The following is a 15878-nucleotide window of genomic DNA, read 5'->3' as shown; positions in this document are numbered from 1 at the left end:
CCAGGATTCCCAAATGTTTAACATTTGGGAAACGAACAGCAAAGGCACCCTAAAAATTTTCAATCAGAAGACCCCAACATGATAAACAGAAAAATTAATAAAAGAATAATAAAAATAAAAAAGAATAAAATAAAAAAATAAAATAAGAATAAAAAATTAAAAAAGAATAATAAAAGTTCAAAATGTTTACTTGGTGAAGCTTCTTATTCTACAACAATTATGTTTATTGAGAACTTGAGAAACAGACACTGTAGGTGGTAGAGATTTTACCTTCGCCTTCTCTTAACTAAATCCCATATTTGCATGAAGATGAAGAAAAGGAATAATCACAGTTAATTGAAACTACAGTCCACAATTTTCTTGTCAAATTGAAAAAACATCAATTTAATTAAGCAGTGGGCACTACCCATATTTGTTCTGGAAAGTCAGTAATGTTCCCGTCATTCTTGCTTAAGTCTTCCACGCACTCAGCAGTCATCCAGTCCATGCCCGCTGTGCGCCCAGCATCACGCCTGATGCTTTGAATGTAAAGAAGCAAAGGTCCATTCTCTACTTTCTTGGAGCTCCTAGTCGAGTATGGTAGATAAATACATAACAAAAGCATCAGGGATCAGAACTTTGATAAAGACCACATGCTCAAAAGAGTTATGGGGGATAGTAGCAAGTCACTGTATACAACGAGGTGGCATTGAGCAAAGCCTCCAAAGATAAATCATAATAATAGTTGACACAGATGCTCTACGGTGCCACGCTCTCCAGAGTGCTCTACCTAATAAATGCTAAAAATACAAAGGTCATGTAACTGGGGCGGCAGCCCCAGTTACTGAGCCACTGCGTTCGGCTCAGATCATGATTCCAAGGTCCTGGGATGGAGCCCCCGTAGTGAGCTCTCTGCTCAGCCGGGAGCCTGCTTCTCCCTTTCCCTCTGCCTGTGGCTCCCCCTGCTTGTGGTCTTTCTCTCTCTGTCAAATAAATAAAATCGTAGGGAAAAAAAGGTCATGTAACCTTCGCAACAACCCTATGAGGTAGGTGCTACTAATATCATCTCTGTGCTACAAACAATAAAACAGGTTTGGGGAAGGTATTCTAGACAAAAGAAGCAGCAGGTATAAAGGTTCGGAGATGCATAAAACTATGGCATGTTTCAGGGAATAGGAGCTCTGATAACAGTAATGATACTGTAACATTCACAGAAACACCATGTTCTCTAAGATCTTATAAATAGAAAACTGTGATGAGTTAGAATAGATTTTTTAAAACAATTTTCTTAATTACGTAATAATTTTATTCTTCAAAGAGCAGTAGGAATATAGTTTACTGAGAACACAGACCCACTGAAAGACCAAAATGCTTTTTGTAATGAAATATTACATCCTGAATTTTGAAGATGATAGGAAAAAATATGGAATGGCTCTGTGAACCACTATTTTGGTTACCATAGATAGGTCTTAAAAACTAATTTTCTGGGGCGTCTGGGTGGCTCATTTGGTTAGGTGGCTGCCTTCAGCTCAGGTCATGATCCCAGGGTCCAGGGATCAAGCCCAGTATCAGGCTTCCTGCTCAGTGGAGAGCCTGCTTCTCCCTCTCCCTCTGCCTGCTGCTCTGCCTGCTTGAGTGTTCTTTCTCTGTGTCAAATAAAAAAATACAATCTTTAAAAAAAAAGACTAATTTTCTTAGAACAAACCATATTGCTGTGAGTATCCTGAAAATAGTAATGCTATAGTTTTATTTTTTATGGCATGAGGCAATTTTATTTTTAAAAATATGTATTTAAATATATGAAAAAATATCTGGGAGGATATACATAAAATTGGTAACTGATTATTTTTGGATAGGAGGACCTTGATTTCCTTATTTATTTTCTTCATTACTTTTCCCAGTAAGGATGTATTTCTTTTTTAAAAAATTTCCTAACTTAAATTTTAGCTAAAATTTTTTTAAAATCTTTTTTTTTTTTTTTTTTTAAGATTTTGTTTATTTATTTGGCAGACAGAGATCACAATAGGCAGAGAGGCAGGCAGAGAGAGAGGGAGGAAGCAGGCTCCTTGCTGAGCAGAAAGCTTGATGCAGGACTCCATCTCAGGACCCTGGGATCATGACCCTAGCTGAAGGCAGAGGCTTTAACCCACTGAGCCACCCAGGTGCCCCAGTTAGTTAAATTTTTGAAAGATTTTCTAATGTTGAAAAATAATACTAATGTAACAGAACTTTCATCTATTTTTATTTGAGATAGTCTTTTTGTAAGATAAACTGTGCTATCAAGATTAAATATTTATTGGTTGCCCATTACTTACAAAGCACTGTAATGCTGTGTCAAGATAATTTATTGAACAGATATTTATTGAGCATCTAACTTGTGTCAGCCACGGTGCATGAATTGCTGTGGGTATAGTAACAATAGCAGAAAAATAGTAAGGACCCAGTTTCTGCTTACCTCAAAAAGACTGAGGTTTTTTTTTTTTTTTTTTTTTTTTTTAAGATTTATTTATTTGAGAGAGAGAGTGCCTGTGAGTGCATGAGTAGGGGGAGGGGTAGAGGGAGAGAGAGAATCTCAAGCAGATCCCCTCCCCCACCGCTGAGTGTGGAGCCCAATGCGGGGCTTGATCCTATGATCCTGAGATCATGCCCTGAGTGGAAATCAAGAGTCAGATGCTTAACCAACTGAGCCACCCAGGCACCCCTGGGTTTTTTGTTTTTTAAGTTTTTATTAAACAATAAATAAAATAGATAAAATGATTTTTTATTCAAAAATAAAATAACATTAAAAAGATCACTTTAATAAAACTTGTATTAGAAAAGTTTTATTCAAAACATTTTACTTGAATAATAAACTTTTTTAAAAGTTTATTTAAACTTTAAAGGCTGGTTTCCAGTTCTAGAGGGACTAGGGTTTCTAGCAGTCTAATAAGACAGAGATTGAGTTTCAGAGGAAGAAAAAAGCCCAGTCAGGGGTCTCAATAACAGGGCCTTTATCAACAACACACATGACCTGACGATGTATCTTGAAGATCAGTTTAGGACAGGATTTTCCAATCTCAGCACTACTGGCATTTTGGATAGGGGATGGGTAAGTCCTTGTTGTTGGGGGCTGTGCTGTGTACTCTTAGCAGCATCTCTGGCCTCTACCCATCTTCAGTTCTGGCATTAAAAGATGTCTCCAGGGGCTCCTGGATGGTTCAGTGGGTTCAAAATCGGACTCTTGATTTTGGCTCAGGTCATGATCTCAGGGGGTGAGCTTGAGCCCTGCACTGGATTCTGCCCTAGGCATGGAGCCTGCTTAAGATTCTCTCTCCTTCTCCCTCTGCCCCTCCCCAAACCCCTCACATCTCTTTCTTTCTTAAAAAAAAAAAAAAAAAAAGTTTCCAGGTATTGCCTTGGGACTGCAGAGGAACAGGAACCACTGGCCCAGGGGAACTTACAGGGCTCCTGTCAGTGGTCAGACTTGATCCTAGGAAGTAGTCCAAAGAGTTTGAGCTGCAGCTGGGAGGACAGGTTAAGGGTGGAGACCAGGAACATTCCATTCACACATACACACACCAGTCTCTTTTATGGGCAACTTGGAATATATCTGTTTAAAATGTTTCCATTTCCTCCTTTTCTTTTCCTTATTTGGTGAATTTGTTGTCAGCACTATGGGATAGGGGAGGTTGTTTTTCTTAGCTGTTACTTTCGGGAGGAGATGGTCTCCTGTTCGTTCAATCTGTGTGGACTTCCGGCAGGAAATGGCACTCAAGGAAAGTTTTGAATAAAAGGAAGATGCTAGTTAGCCAGTGGAAACAGGAAGTTGTTGCCTGTGTCTTACACAGCTTAGAAGAAAGTAAGAGGCAGAGGGAAAATTCACTTAACAGAAGTGGGAGGAGCAGAAGAGTGGGCTGGGAGTGGAGGAGGGGTAGGGAGCATAGAGGAGCTGAGGGGAGCAGCCAGGTCAACAGGTTGAAAGACCTTGAATCTCCAACGGGAGTTGGCTCTGCAGGAAGAGGGTGACCGCGCTGCATAATAGGAATGGGTCATGCAGTAACAATAAGTCAAAGTTCTCGTGATTTACTACTACTACTGTGTAGTAGACTGCTATACTATACTGTCCTAAAAATACTCTGTTTAGGGCGCCTGGGTGGATCAGTGGGTTAAGCCTCTGCCTTCCGCTTGGGTCATGATCTCAGGGTCCTGGGATCGAGTCCTGAGTCAGGCTCTCTGCTCAGCGGGGAGCCTGCTTCCCTCTCTCTCTCTGCCTGCTTCTCTGCCTACTTGTGATTTCTCTCTCTGCGTGTCAGATAAATAAAATATTTTTAAAAATACTCTATTTAAAAGAATACAGTTTTCTCACAGTATATATTTTAATTTTTTAAAGATTTTTTTTTTTTTTAAAAGTATTTAAAATAGCAGAGAGAGCATGCGTGTGTACACGCACACAAGTAGGGAGGGAGGGAGCAGCAGACAGAGAGGGAGAAGCAGTCTCCCTCTGAGCCAGGAGCCTGATTGGAGACTCATGACCTAAGTGGAAGGCAGACCTCAGTAGACCTCAACAGGCTGGGCCAGTCAGGGGCCCCTCTCACATATCTATTTAAAGTATTTGCCTACATTAAAGAATTCCCCTGAATAAACTGAAAGAGTAAGTCAATGTGGCAAAATGTTAAGTTGATGAATCAGGGGAAGGGTATATGGGTGTTTGTTGTGTTCTTTAACTTCTCTGTAAGTTTGAAAATTTTAAAAATAAAAATTTGGGGTGTGTGGGGAGAAGAGTCAATTTACCACATGATACTTTGGGCCGGATGGATCATCACAGATATATGTTCATGGGTCCGGTGATGTTATCTGTGAATTGTTCTCCACAAAACAGTATAAAGATGACTAACATTCTCTTACAACCAGAGTGATTTCTTTCTTTTTTTTTAGAGAGGGAAGGAGGAGGGGAAGGGACAGAAGGAGAGGGAGATAGAGAGTCTTAAGCAGTCCTAGCTTCGAGCTGAATTTGGGGCTTAGTCTCCCAATCCTGAGATCATGACCTGAGCTGAAATCACAAGAATGCTTAACAGACTGGGCCCCTCAAAAGCCCCCCGGAATGACTTCTCATTGTGCTTTTATTTATATATTCTCAGATTCTCATAAATTCCATATGGAACTGTCAGATTTTTGCATTATTTGGACCAATATTTCCTAACAAGACAGAGATAACTCTTAGCTTATAGCTTTTGCTTTCGTGTATTCAGTAAGTCCTACTTAAGCACCTACAATATACAGGGCAATGTATTAAGTGTTATGTGGAATACAAATATGAATCACAGAGACATTCTGTTCTGAAAAAATTGATAATTTGGTATATATATAAACCTTCCACACAAATGACTTTAACACAAGATAGAAAATCACTGCTTTGTGTCAAGTCTTGGAGGAGGGCATCATCACTTCCTCTGGAGGGAACAGGTGTCAGGCATAGTCCTGTTGCATGGTTCTATCCTGTAGTGGACAAACAGTGGGACCGAGACTTGAAGCTCTTGGTGGGGCAAGAGTGAAGGATCCTGCACTGATCCGCTATTGCTGCCTAATCCATCATTCAGAGGCTGAAACAACACCCGTTTATTATTGCTACTGTGTCTGTGGGTCAGTGGGGCATGGTTGACCTAGCCCAGGTTTAGTGGGCAGCTTTGCTTAAGCTGCTGCAGCTGTGTGGGACTATACGCCTCTCCTTGCAGTGTTCTGAGTCGGGGGTGGGGGAGTGACCCTGCTTCGTGTATCTGTCATTCTCCTTGGACCAGCGAGTTAGGCAGGGCATGTGTTCCCCCGCGATGGCAGAGGTACATGAGGACAAGTAAGAAACAAGGCTCAGAGCTCACACACTGTCCCTTCAGCTCGTATATGGTTGGCCAGAGGAAGTCACAAGCTAAGCCCAAAGTTGTGAGTCAAGGGGGACACCATGCCTTCAGTGAGGTACTGGCAAGTGTCTGAGGAAGGGAGAAGTGAAAAACTGGTACAGTTTATGACATATGCCTTGTGGTTATATGAGCACTACATCTTTAGCAGAAATAACTTCCATTTTTTTACAGAGTAAAATTTAAAAATCTGATAAAAACTTAAAAAAAAATAGAGATTCATATGGAAGAATGTCACATCCCTTTAAATACCGACTTTCTATAGCAGGCAAGAAAGCGTGAAGTTAAACTTGAAGCTGAGGGAGATCTAATGCAAATGGTAGTGGGAATCATGGGCCCATTTAATTTTTTTAGACCTTTTTTGGGCTGGCTGCAGGCCACATTTTCCGTTGCTACTTTGGACCTTTATTTCCTGCACTGCTTCTTCCTCTCAGGGGCAATGGGCTGCCTTAACCTCCTGGCAGGTTCATATATTCTCCCTCCCCATGAAAACCTCTTCTGAAGGAAGGATCTGGCAAACTCATGCACAGTGAGGCCACAGTGACTAACAAGGATTAAGAGCTAACTCTTTCAGGAGCATTTGTATTTATCAGGGAACAGAAGAAAGAATGGCTCTGTACATGGACAAACACAGCAGTGACTCGAGTGCAGAAGCGAGGGGGGGAGGCAACCAAGGAACTAGCCCAGTAACCTCTGAGTCCTATTCTACAAAGTGTTACATTTCTCCTGGACAAGCCACCTGCTGGGACTTTGTGGGCAAGGGTATAGTTGCAGGAGTCACTAGGAGCATGGCTTGATTATGTATTTAGCATAAATAATATTAAAATATGTGCCCTGACAAGTCAATTGTATTTAATAATTTTGTATAGTGTAACGGTTCTAATTCCTACCCAAGTTTGCAGTTACTATCTCTGAGAAGCAAATAAGTCAACATAGCAGACATCAGGCAGGAACTTTCTGAACTGTGTCAAGGTTAATAATAAGTAAAATGTTATAAGTAGCGACAGGACAGCAACAGCTGTGCCACATTCTTGGAAGCAAAGATTTTGATAGCATGAAGTCAGCCTGTGAGCTCAGTTTTTGCTGCTACTCTGGGTGAACACAGAACGCTTATAATAATTCTAACCAAAACCATATTTCTTTCATGAATTACAACTGTTTTGCACTCAAAATCTGATGTCTGCAGCTGGAAACTCAAGGGCATGTGAAGCAATGTTGGAAGAAGACCCAGATCAAAATTATGAGAATGTCCTGGCTGAGATTCAGTCTTTCGAGCTGCCCATTGAAGCGACTTTAAGGTAGGGCTCCTTTATATATTTTCCTCCTTCAGTGGTGATAAGGCAGGCTTATTCACATCTTTTTATGCTTTTCTCTATAACAGCATAAAGAATAGTTTTTGAAAAATAATTACAATTCTTGGGGTTCCTGGGTGTTACAGACGTTAGGCGGCTGCCTTGGGCTTGGGTCAGGAACCCCAGGTCCTGGGATAGAGCCCCAGGTCAGGCTCCCTGCTCAGCAGGAAGCCTGCTTCTCCCTCTTCCACTCCCTCTGCTTGCATTCCCTCTCTCGCTGTGTCTCTCTCTCTCAAATAAATAAATAAAATCTTAAAAAAACCTGCTGCTTCTCATTAAAAAGAATTACAATCTGTATATACCAATTCTCTACCTCTGTTCTTATCTTTAGAGAAATTACAATAAATAATTGACTCTTTTTGCATATTTGTTTCCTGATTCAGCACCACAAGGTTTAAAAAATAGAAATGACTTTCAAGAGATCAAAAAGGGCATCTTGCCGTTGCCAAATAGATATCCCATTTCATTTATATGAGATTTCAATGGTTTTCCCTAAAATATTGCTTAGTGAAAAACATTGAGAACAATAAGACATATCAGTAAAACCAATTTCTATTTGGGTAGATGTGAGTTTTAGGGGGAAAAAGTAAAATGTTTATTTGCGTTGTTGCTACTCGGGTATATGGTGACCTCTCAGATGTGAATTTTTTTAAATTTCCACATAACATTTAAAAATAGTGTCTTTGGAAATATGAGGATTAATTCGCATATTTTTAAGAACAGGATTAAAATGAAAGACCAGGTATCCTTATGTTAAAAGGGTAGCTTTAGGAAGTTAATTCTTTCTGACCGCCTGCCTGTAACTGACACCTATCAGTCTGGGAATGGCAATCACTGAATTTGGTAGCAACAGGCAGTAAATATTTGTTGACTAATATTTGTTGATTAAATTAAAGGATTTTGGGGCAGGGGAGTGCTGTTGTCTCTTCATCCTCAGAAAGGGCCCAGGGCCAAGTTGCTTTGAAATATATTATAATTTAAATCTGAGTAAATTTCTCCCAAATATTTAAATTTGATTTTGCACTAAATATATTTTCAATCTCTTTAAAGGGCCTAGGGTACTTTTGGGGACATGGGAAGGCATTGATATTTGTTGGTTGATTCTTGGATAATCAATATGTAGGTGCAGTTGTAAAATAATTACAAATCTATTACAGTTTTTCCTTACACTTTCATTTTATCCAAGCATTCATGAACATCCCATGAAGAGGGGAAGGTAATTTCTATCCTATTTAATAGGTAGAAAGAACCAGAGCTTTTTTACTAATGGGAAACTCAATCATTTTTTCCATATGGAGCAAACTTTATCCTGTACCAGCACCTTTCAGAACTTATACATTTGCATGATGGCTAGATCAGAAGTCCAAGGGGGAACAAATAGGTGAGGGGAACCTAGACACATGTTAGTTACTGTAGCTTCTGCTGCTGTTGCTCTTTCAAACCTCTTGGCCTTCAACCCCCAACCCTCTCCACCTCTCCCTTGGTCTTACAACCATGGTTAACACCTACACAGGTCATCCAACCATGGCCTTCTCTTTCTGGCTAGTCTTGCTTGGTATTGGACCTGCCTTCCTGCTCTGGATCATGGAGCTTTCCTACCCTCTGTTGTTAGGGTAAATATTCCTGGTCTTGTATCTGGTCTTCCTAAAGAAGAAATCAGTGTAGATCTGGCCCTCACAGCACTCTCCCAGTGTCACCCTTAAGAGGGGAGAAAACACTGATATATTCTCCGGGTGTTGCCCTGTCATCACCAGAGTGGACGTGCAGTACCCACTGTTAGTTTGGGTAACAGTGTCTGGGTTATTGAACAAGGGCTCAGAACGTTCTTTTGCAAAGGCTCCTGCTAAAACACCCCAATGTTATTTGGAGGGTAGACTCAGAGCTCTTAATAAAACTTTATCTGGGACAATATTAATCAGCATTAGTTTTCCTAAACTTTTGCTTTAATCAATTAGATGAAGACTTCTGAGACTGGCATTCGATGCTTTTTTGCTCATGCGTATGCACGTCATTGATGTTCCAGTGTCAGTGATTCTTCCACTGTTCTTACAGAACACATCAGCTTGTGTGGTCAAATATGAGGGCTGGAAAAATCAAGACAGGACTTCCATTTTGGCTGAACTAGAATGGTTACTATTTGAAAATGTGTCCTGAGATTTTCTTTCTCTTGTGTCCATGGTTGTTTATTATTATTATCATCATTATTATTATTCACTCAAATGCTCTTTCTTCTATGAAGCCTCTTGTGATCCCCCAGCCACATGTGAATATCCATCCTTTGAAGGCCGCAAAGAATCCAGGGCATTTATTCTGACTTAAAATGTGTGTGTTGTAATTTTAGAAATATTTTCGGGTGGAAAGATTCCTGAAGCCAGGAATGTATCTTCCTTTTACCATTGTATCCTCTGCAGAAGATTCTACCAACAGAGTAGCTAGATAAATATTGGTTCACTGATTTGTATGAGCTTCTGAAGTAACGGTGACTTTGTGAAGCAAAAGAAAGGAGGCAGTTGAGAGAGAAAGTCATCCTTTGAGGGAAGAAGTGGAGGTAGTGGAAGGCTACGAGCTATAAAAGCAGACACGGTGGAGAGTGGATTTGGTGGCGTGCAGACTGGTGGGGTGGACAGTGAGGAAAGGGTTAGGGCATTGAGAGGACAGGGCTGGCAATACAGGAGAGAAACATTCTCAGGAAAATCCCTGCACCTGGGAATTGAAGCTCTCCTGTTCACTTTTCCTTGTCAAAGAAGGAAGGCATTGCTTCAACAAACATTTCCTGTCATAAAATCTTCAACTCTGTTAGTTTCCTTCCCCTGCCCACCTTCCATTTTCCAGGTCGGGAGTCTGAGGTGCCCTGCGCAAGGTCAGAGCCAGGTGGGGTTTTCTTCTCTAACAAGGTGATGTCACCAGAGCTCAGCGTCTCAGGACTCAGAAATGGTGTCTGCTTCAGGCATTTAAGGGTGACACAGCATCTCTTCCTTCACACGGACCGAGCTTCCTAGTGCTCACCCCTGCACACCATATGGGCTATTGGGTCTCCTCTGCCTGATGCATTGTGGGGGGTTGCTGAGACCAAGAGTCATACCATTGGGTACTGTCGGTGGCCCACAGTCTCTTTCTCCCTGCCTATCTGCATTCTCCCCTCTTCCTGACTCAACTCTCTGCTGCTCCCAGAGCAAGCTTCTCCTAGAGAGTCCAGCCTATCTCCTGCCTGACTCCCCCAGTGGGACCTTGGGTCTACTCCTTTGGCCCTCCCTTGTGTGTGTGTGTGTGTGTGTGTGTGAAAAAGTAGACAAGAGTCGGATGATTCTGAGGTCCTGTGTTTGTTTTCATTCTTTGTGTGAAATGGGACCACTGCCTGTAGTATTAAGTTTAAAGAGGAGGGAGTTTTAGGGGAGAGCTGAGATACTGTATTTTTCCATGATTTGTGTTACCAATGAAATATCCATTAAAGACATCGCAGGCAGCTCTAATAGTGGAGTTGGGAATAAAATTCCCGGATAGAAAAGCAGTATTTGATATTAGCCATGCAGATGGTGAGTGAGTTTAAGAGAAAAGGGAGAAATGTTGGGGAAAGTCTATTGCTAGTGCCTCTGTTGTCCTAGCATGGCTTTGGTTTGGGTGTTCGGATTGCTAGTAGGTTGAAACTCACCAGCAGGTGGCAGCTGGAATTAGTTTTGCTACCCTAACCCTTTTGTCCTGGGCATAGCTATTTTCTTCATGTTACCACCACATGCTAATTTCCATGGGATTTTCTCATTCTTTTTTGGTTTTCTGACTTTCAATCCAGTCCCTCCATTTGGCTTAGATATAGCTTTATATCTATCTTATATCTTAAATATAGATTTAACTATATATAGATGTAGCTCCTTACAGCCCCGGCATCTGGGGGCATGCTTGTCCCTGGTAGGCTTAAGGGCTGTTTGGAGCCACACCAAAGGAAAGTACTAGCGCTGGCCTTATTGGAAGGAAGCCTCACCAACTTCCTTTAACAAGGGTGGGCACCTGGTCTCAAGCAGCAAATCAATCCCCATGCATCGGGAGTGGTTGCCTGAATTTCACATTGAGGTAGTTTTGATAAGTTAGTGATTGCAGGCGAGAACATCTTATAGGGCAGTGGCAGTGTTCATAACATTTACCATGTTCACGCTAGAACTTCCTGCTGCTAGGCCTTGCCCATTAGACCTGCCTTACCCTGGAGGTCCTGACTCCAACCTGGATGTTGCCTGGCTCTTTATGCCACTTGGACTCCTGCAGGTGTGTTGTTCGCCTCTTAGAACAGGTCCTGAAGTCACGGCATGTCTGCAGGCATTTGGGTTCACAAGTCACAGCGTGTCTTATTGCTATAGCTGACCCTGAGGGAAGATAAGGGCAGGTTGAGGGTGCTGCAAAGTTAGTGGGAAGTAGAGGAAGGGGACATGTCCAAAGAAGGCCTTACAGAGGGCTGGGAAAAATAGGAGGAAAAGGGAATTGTACAAGATGACGTACCAGAAGAAATTTTTGTAATTGTTTTATAATAACATAATTGTTTTACACTTGTATTCACAGACTCTCTCGGGCTCTTTTCCAAAAGCTGACCATGAAGTTTAACCAGTTTAAGAGCAAACAGGATATTGTTATTTCTTTGACTTTAATGTTTTTAGGAATGAAGATAACATGCTTTTAGGAAAGGACAGAAAACATTAAAAAAAAATCCAACTAATAAGCTGTGTATACAATAAAATCTTGGGATGACATGCTAAAAAATATAACTGGTTAACACCTGTAAACGTTTTACAATGCTCTTGCTGCATGTACCTTCAGAAATGTAAGCTTTCTATTAAATCTTACCTCATTAAGTACATTGCTTAACATCAAAGGTTCAGGTTTTATTAGTTGTTTGATTTTGGCCTTAGTTTCTGAAACTGTAAAATAAGGAGTAAGAATTTTTTTAAAAAAGATTTTATCCATTTATTTGAGCAGAAGAAGGGGGAGGGGCAGAGATAGAGGGGAAGGGAGAAGCAGACTCCGGTGCTGAGCACAGAGCTGAGCCTGAGTTGGGGGGTGTGATCCCAGGACGCTGAGATCAGGACCTGAGCTGAAGGCATACACTTAACTGACTGAGCCACCTAGGCGCCCCTAAAATAGAGATGATAATACCACTCATCTCAAATGGTTAATAAATAAAAATGCTTAGCACAGTACCTACCTAGCACATTGTAAATGCTCAATAAATATTAGCTATTATTATTATATCTAATTTATATCTGGGATATGTATTCCAATATAATTTAATAAATATATAGAGTACTGAAATAACCAAGCACTCACAACATCTTGAAATTCTCAGTAAGTGGGAAATATTGAGTAATATGAATTTTATTTTGGTTGTATTATATTCAGGAGAGAGAACATCCCTTTTTCAAAACCATATTTACTAATGCTTATATTTTACGCCAATGTAATGTCATTACTTCATTTAATCTCTGATGAGAGTGGTGTAGTGTGTTACATGTTGTGGATATATATGGAGTCCGGGAATAAATGTGGGGCTAACCATGACCGAGGCCACCTGTTAGCAGCACCTCAGGGAAGCCCGAGTCCCCAGTGAGAGTGGGTTGTGTTGTTGTCAAACTTCTGAACATTTAAATGATAGTATCATTCACTACTTGATCTTCAGTGCAACAAAGGGAGAAGCTAAAAAACATTTTTATATCTGGGAACCAAGTATTTTAACCATAGAGACAGTTTTGTTTCTTTACTGGTTAAATGAATGGACTCTGGAGCCAGAAAGATGTAGGTTCAAATTTTGCGTCTGTCATTACTAATAGATCTACTGAAAGGATTACATGAATTCGTCATGAAATGTATTTAATGTAATGCCTCATACATAGAAAATGCACATTCCCTCACCTGTTCATTCATTCAGTAAATAAATGTTTATGGAGTGCCTATGGTATGGCAGGCTGGGGTCTAGAAGGTCAATGGTTTGCTGTTAGAACTTGTATTTTAGTGGAAGGAGCTAAAATGAAGCAAATAAAAAAGTGGTATTGTGGCAGTTCCCCAGGCCCTTCCCCCTTGGATAGGGCTGGAGCTTGAAGCATGCAGGGCGTGGGACACTTGCAGACCTGGAACTAGGGTGGTGAATAATAGCTCTTAGAGTCTGCAATAAAAAATGGCCTCCAATTAAACTAGATTGCTAAAAAAAGAAAAAAAAAAAAAGGTGAAGAAGGGGTGCCTGGGTGGCTCAGTCAGTTAAGCATCTGTTCTTGGTTTTGGTCCCAATCATGACCTCCGGGTCGCGAGATCAAGCCCTGCTTTGGGCTCCACACTGGGTGGGGAGTCTGCTTAAGATTTTCTCTATTCTCTGCCTATGCCCCTCCCCCTACACTCTCATTTAAAAAAAGGGGAAGAAAGAGATGGAAAGAGTAAAAAAATTAGAAGAGGCAGAGCCTGTGGAATTTATGGTGGAAAAAGTACTGGACCACCATGTAGTGAATGGGAAAGGGGAGTATTTCCTGAAGTGGAAGGGATTCACAGATGCTGACAATACTTGGGAACCTGGAGAAAATTTAGATTGTCCAGAGTTAATTGAAGCATTTCTTATTTCTCAAAACTTGGTAAAGAAAAAGATCGTATAAAAAGATAATCTTTATCTGATAGTGAAGCTGATTATAGTAAATCAAAGAAGAAAAGAGATGTTGCTGATGAACCAAGGGGCTTTGTCAGAGGTCTTGGTCCCGAACAAATAATTTGTGCCACAGACAGCAGCGGAAAATTCAAGTCTCTCATGAATGGAAAGATTCAGATGAGGCAGATTAGGTGTTGACAAAAGATGCAAATAGGAAGGGTCCTTAAACTGTAATTGCTTAAAAAAAAAATTTTTTTTTTTAAAAGGAGGTTCCATACACAGGTTAGAGCCCAACATGGGGCTTGAACTTATGACCCTGATATCAAAACTTGAGCTGAGATCAAGAGTCAGATGCTTAACTGACGGAGCCACCCATGTGCCCCAACTGTAATTACTTAAAAAAAATTTTTTTTTAAAAGATTTTATTTATTTACTTGACAGAGAGAAATCACAAGTAGTCGGAGAAGCAGGCAGAGAGAGAGAGAGGGAAGCAGGCTCCCTGCTGAGCAGAGAGCCCGATGCGGGACTTGATCCCAGGACCCTGAGATCATGACCTGAGCCGAAGGCAGTGGCTTAACCCACTGAGCCACCCAGGCGCCCTACTTTTTAAAATTTATAAAATTTATTTATTTGTTTGAGGGAGAGAGAGTGCAGAGGGCAGAGGCAGAGAGAGAAAAGGAGACACCCTGCTGTGGAGCCTGATGTGGGGCTCAATTCTATAACCCTAAGATCATGGCCTGAGCTGAAATCAAGACTCAAATGCTTAACTGACTGAGCCACCCAGGTGCCCTGTAATTGCTTTTTATAAAAAGAGATTAACTTGGCATTTATATGTGTATATATAAAATCTGGGTCTTGGTTTTTTGACTTACTAGTATGAGGAAATAAGAAAATCAAGTTTGATATGTTTGTTTTGAAGTAGTATTGGGGGTTTTGTTGGGGATTTTTGCATCTATAGCACTGGTTACTTTGAACAAATAAAAGATTTCTGTAGTTGCTTCCTTTATCAGAAAAGACTATTTGAAACCAGACAGCACATTTTTTTTAATTTTTTTTTATTTTTTTATTTTTTTAATTTTTTATTTTTTATAAACATATATTTTTTATAAACATATATTTTTATCCCCAGGTCTGTGAATCACCAGGTTTACACACTTCACAGCACTCACCAAATCACATACCCTCCCCAATGTCCATAATCCCACCCCCTTCTCCCCAACCCCCTCCCCCCGGCAACCCTCAGTTTGTTTTGTGAGATTAAGAGTCACTTATGGTTTGTCTCCCTCCCAATCCCATCTTGTTTCATTTATTCTTCTACCCACTTAAGCCTCCATGTTGCATCACCACTTCCTCATATCAGGGAGATCATATGATAGTTGTCTTTCTCTGCTTGACAGCACATTTTTTTAAAAAAAGATTTTATTTATTTATTTGACAGACAGAGATCACAAGTAGGCAGAGAGAGAGAGGCGGGGAAGCAGGCTCTCCACTGAGCAGAGAGCACAACGTGGGGCTCGAACCCAGGACCCTGGGATCCTGACCTGAGCTGAAGGCAGAGGTTTTAACCCACTGAGCAACCGACGTGCCCCCAAACAAGACAGCATATTATTCCCCTGCATCAGAGAACACCTTTTCTAAATGTTGAGGGAGGGGTACCCAGGTGGCTTAGTCAGTTAAGCATGGGACTTTGGCTCAGGTCATAATCTTAGAGGTCCTGGGATCCAGCACCCTGGCTGTCTCTGTGCTCAGCAATAAGTCTGCTTCTCCCTCTCCCTCTGTCCTTTCTCCAGGTTGTATTCTCTCTTTCAGGTAAATAAATTAAGTGAAAAAAAAATGTTGGGGGAAATCTTCATAGTTGTTAATCAGAATTCATGTTTAAATCTTATATGCCTGAGGACCATTCTGGGTTTTTTGTTTATTTGGTTTGTGTGTGTGTATGTGTGTTTATACTTAAAATACATATGTGAATGGTTTTTCTTTTTCAACATTCACCAAAACAAAAACAACATTTTATAACCACAGATAAGCCTGTGTTTCTAGGATGCCATCATT

At 40.9% G+C, this 15878-nt stretch overlaps 1 protein-coding gene across 5 annotated transcripts in view; it reads left to right on the top strand.

Moving 5' to 3' along the window:
- The window catches only part of EXOC6 (exocyst complex component 6), a 364257-nt gene that overhangs the window by 112660 nt on the left and 235719 nt on the right, over positions 1-15878 (top strand). For all 5 annotated transcript variants that reach the window (XM_059169437.1, XM_059169440.1, XM_059169439.1 and 2 more), the window contains one exon: positions 7054-7165. In XM_059169437.1, the coding sequence (XP_059025420.1) occupies positions 7080-7165 (86 nt within the window). In that variant the 5' untranslated portion in view covers positions 7054-7079. The remainder of the gene's footprint in view (positions 1-7053; positions 7166-15878) is intronic.

This window comes from Mustela lutreola, chromosome 4 (genome assembly GCF_030435805.1).
Source record: "Mustela lutreola isolate mMusLut2 chromosome 4, mMusLut2.pri, whole genome shotgun sequence".
In the NCBI taxonomy this organism is placed as follows: Eukaryota; Metazoa; Chordata; class Mammalia; order Carnivora; family Mustelidae; genus Mustela; species Mustela lutreola.
The sequence above is the reverse complement of the archived record's forward strand: the minus strand, read 5'-3'. Positions and strand labels throughout refer to the sequence as shown.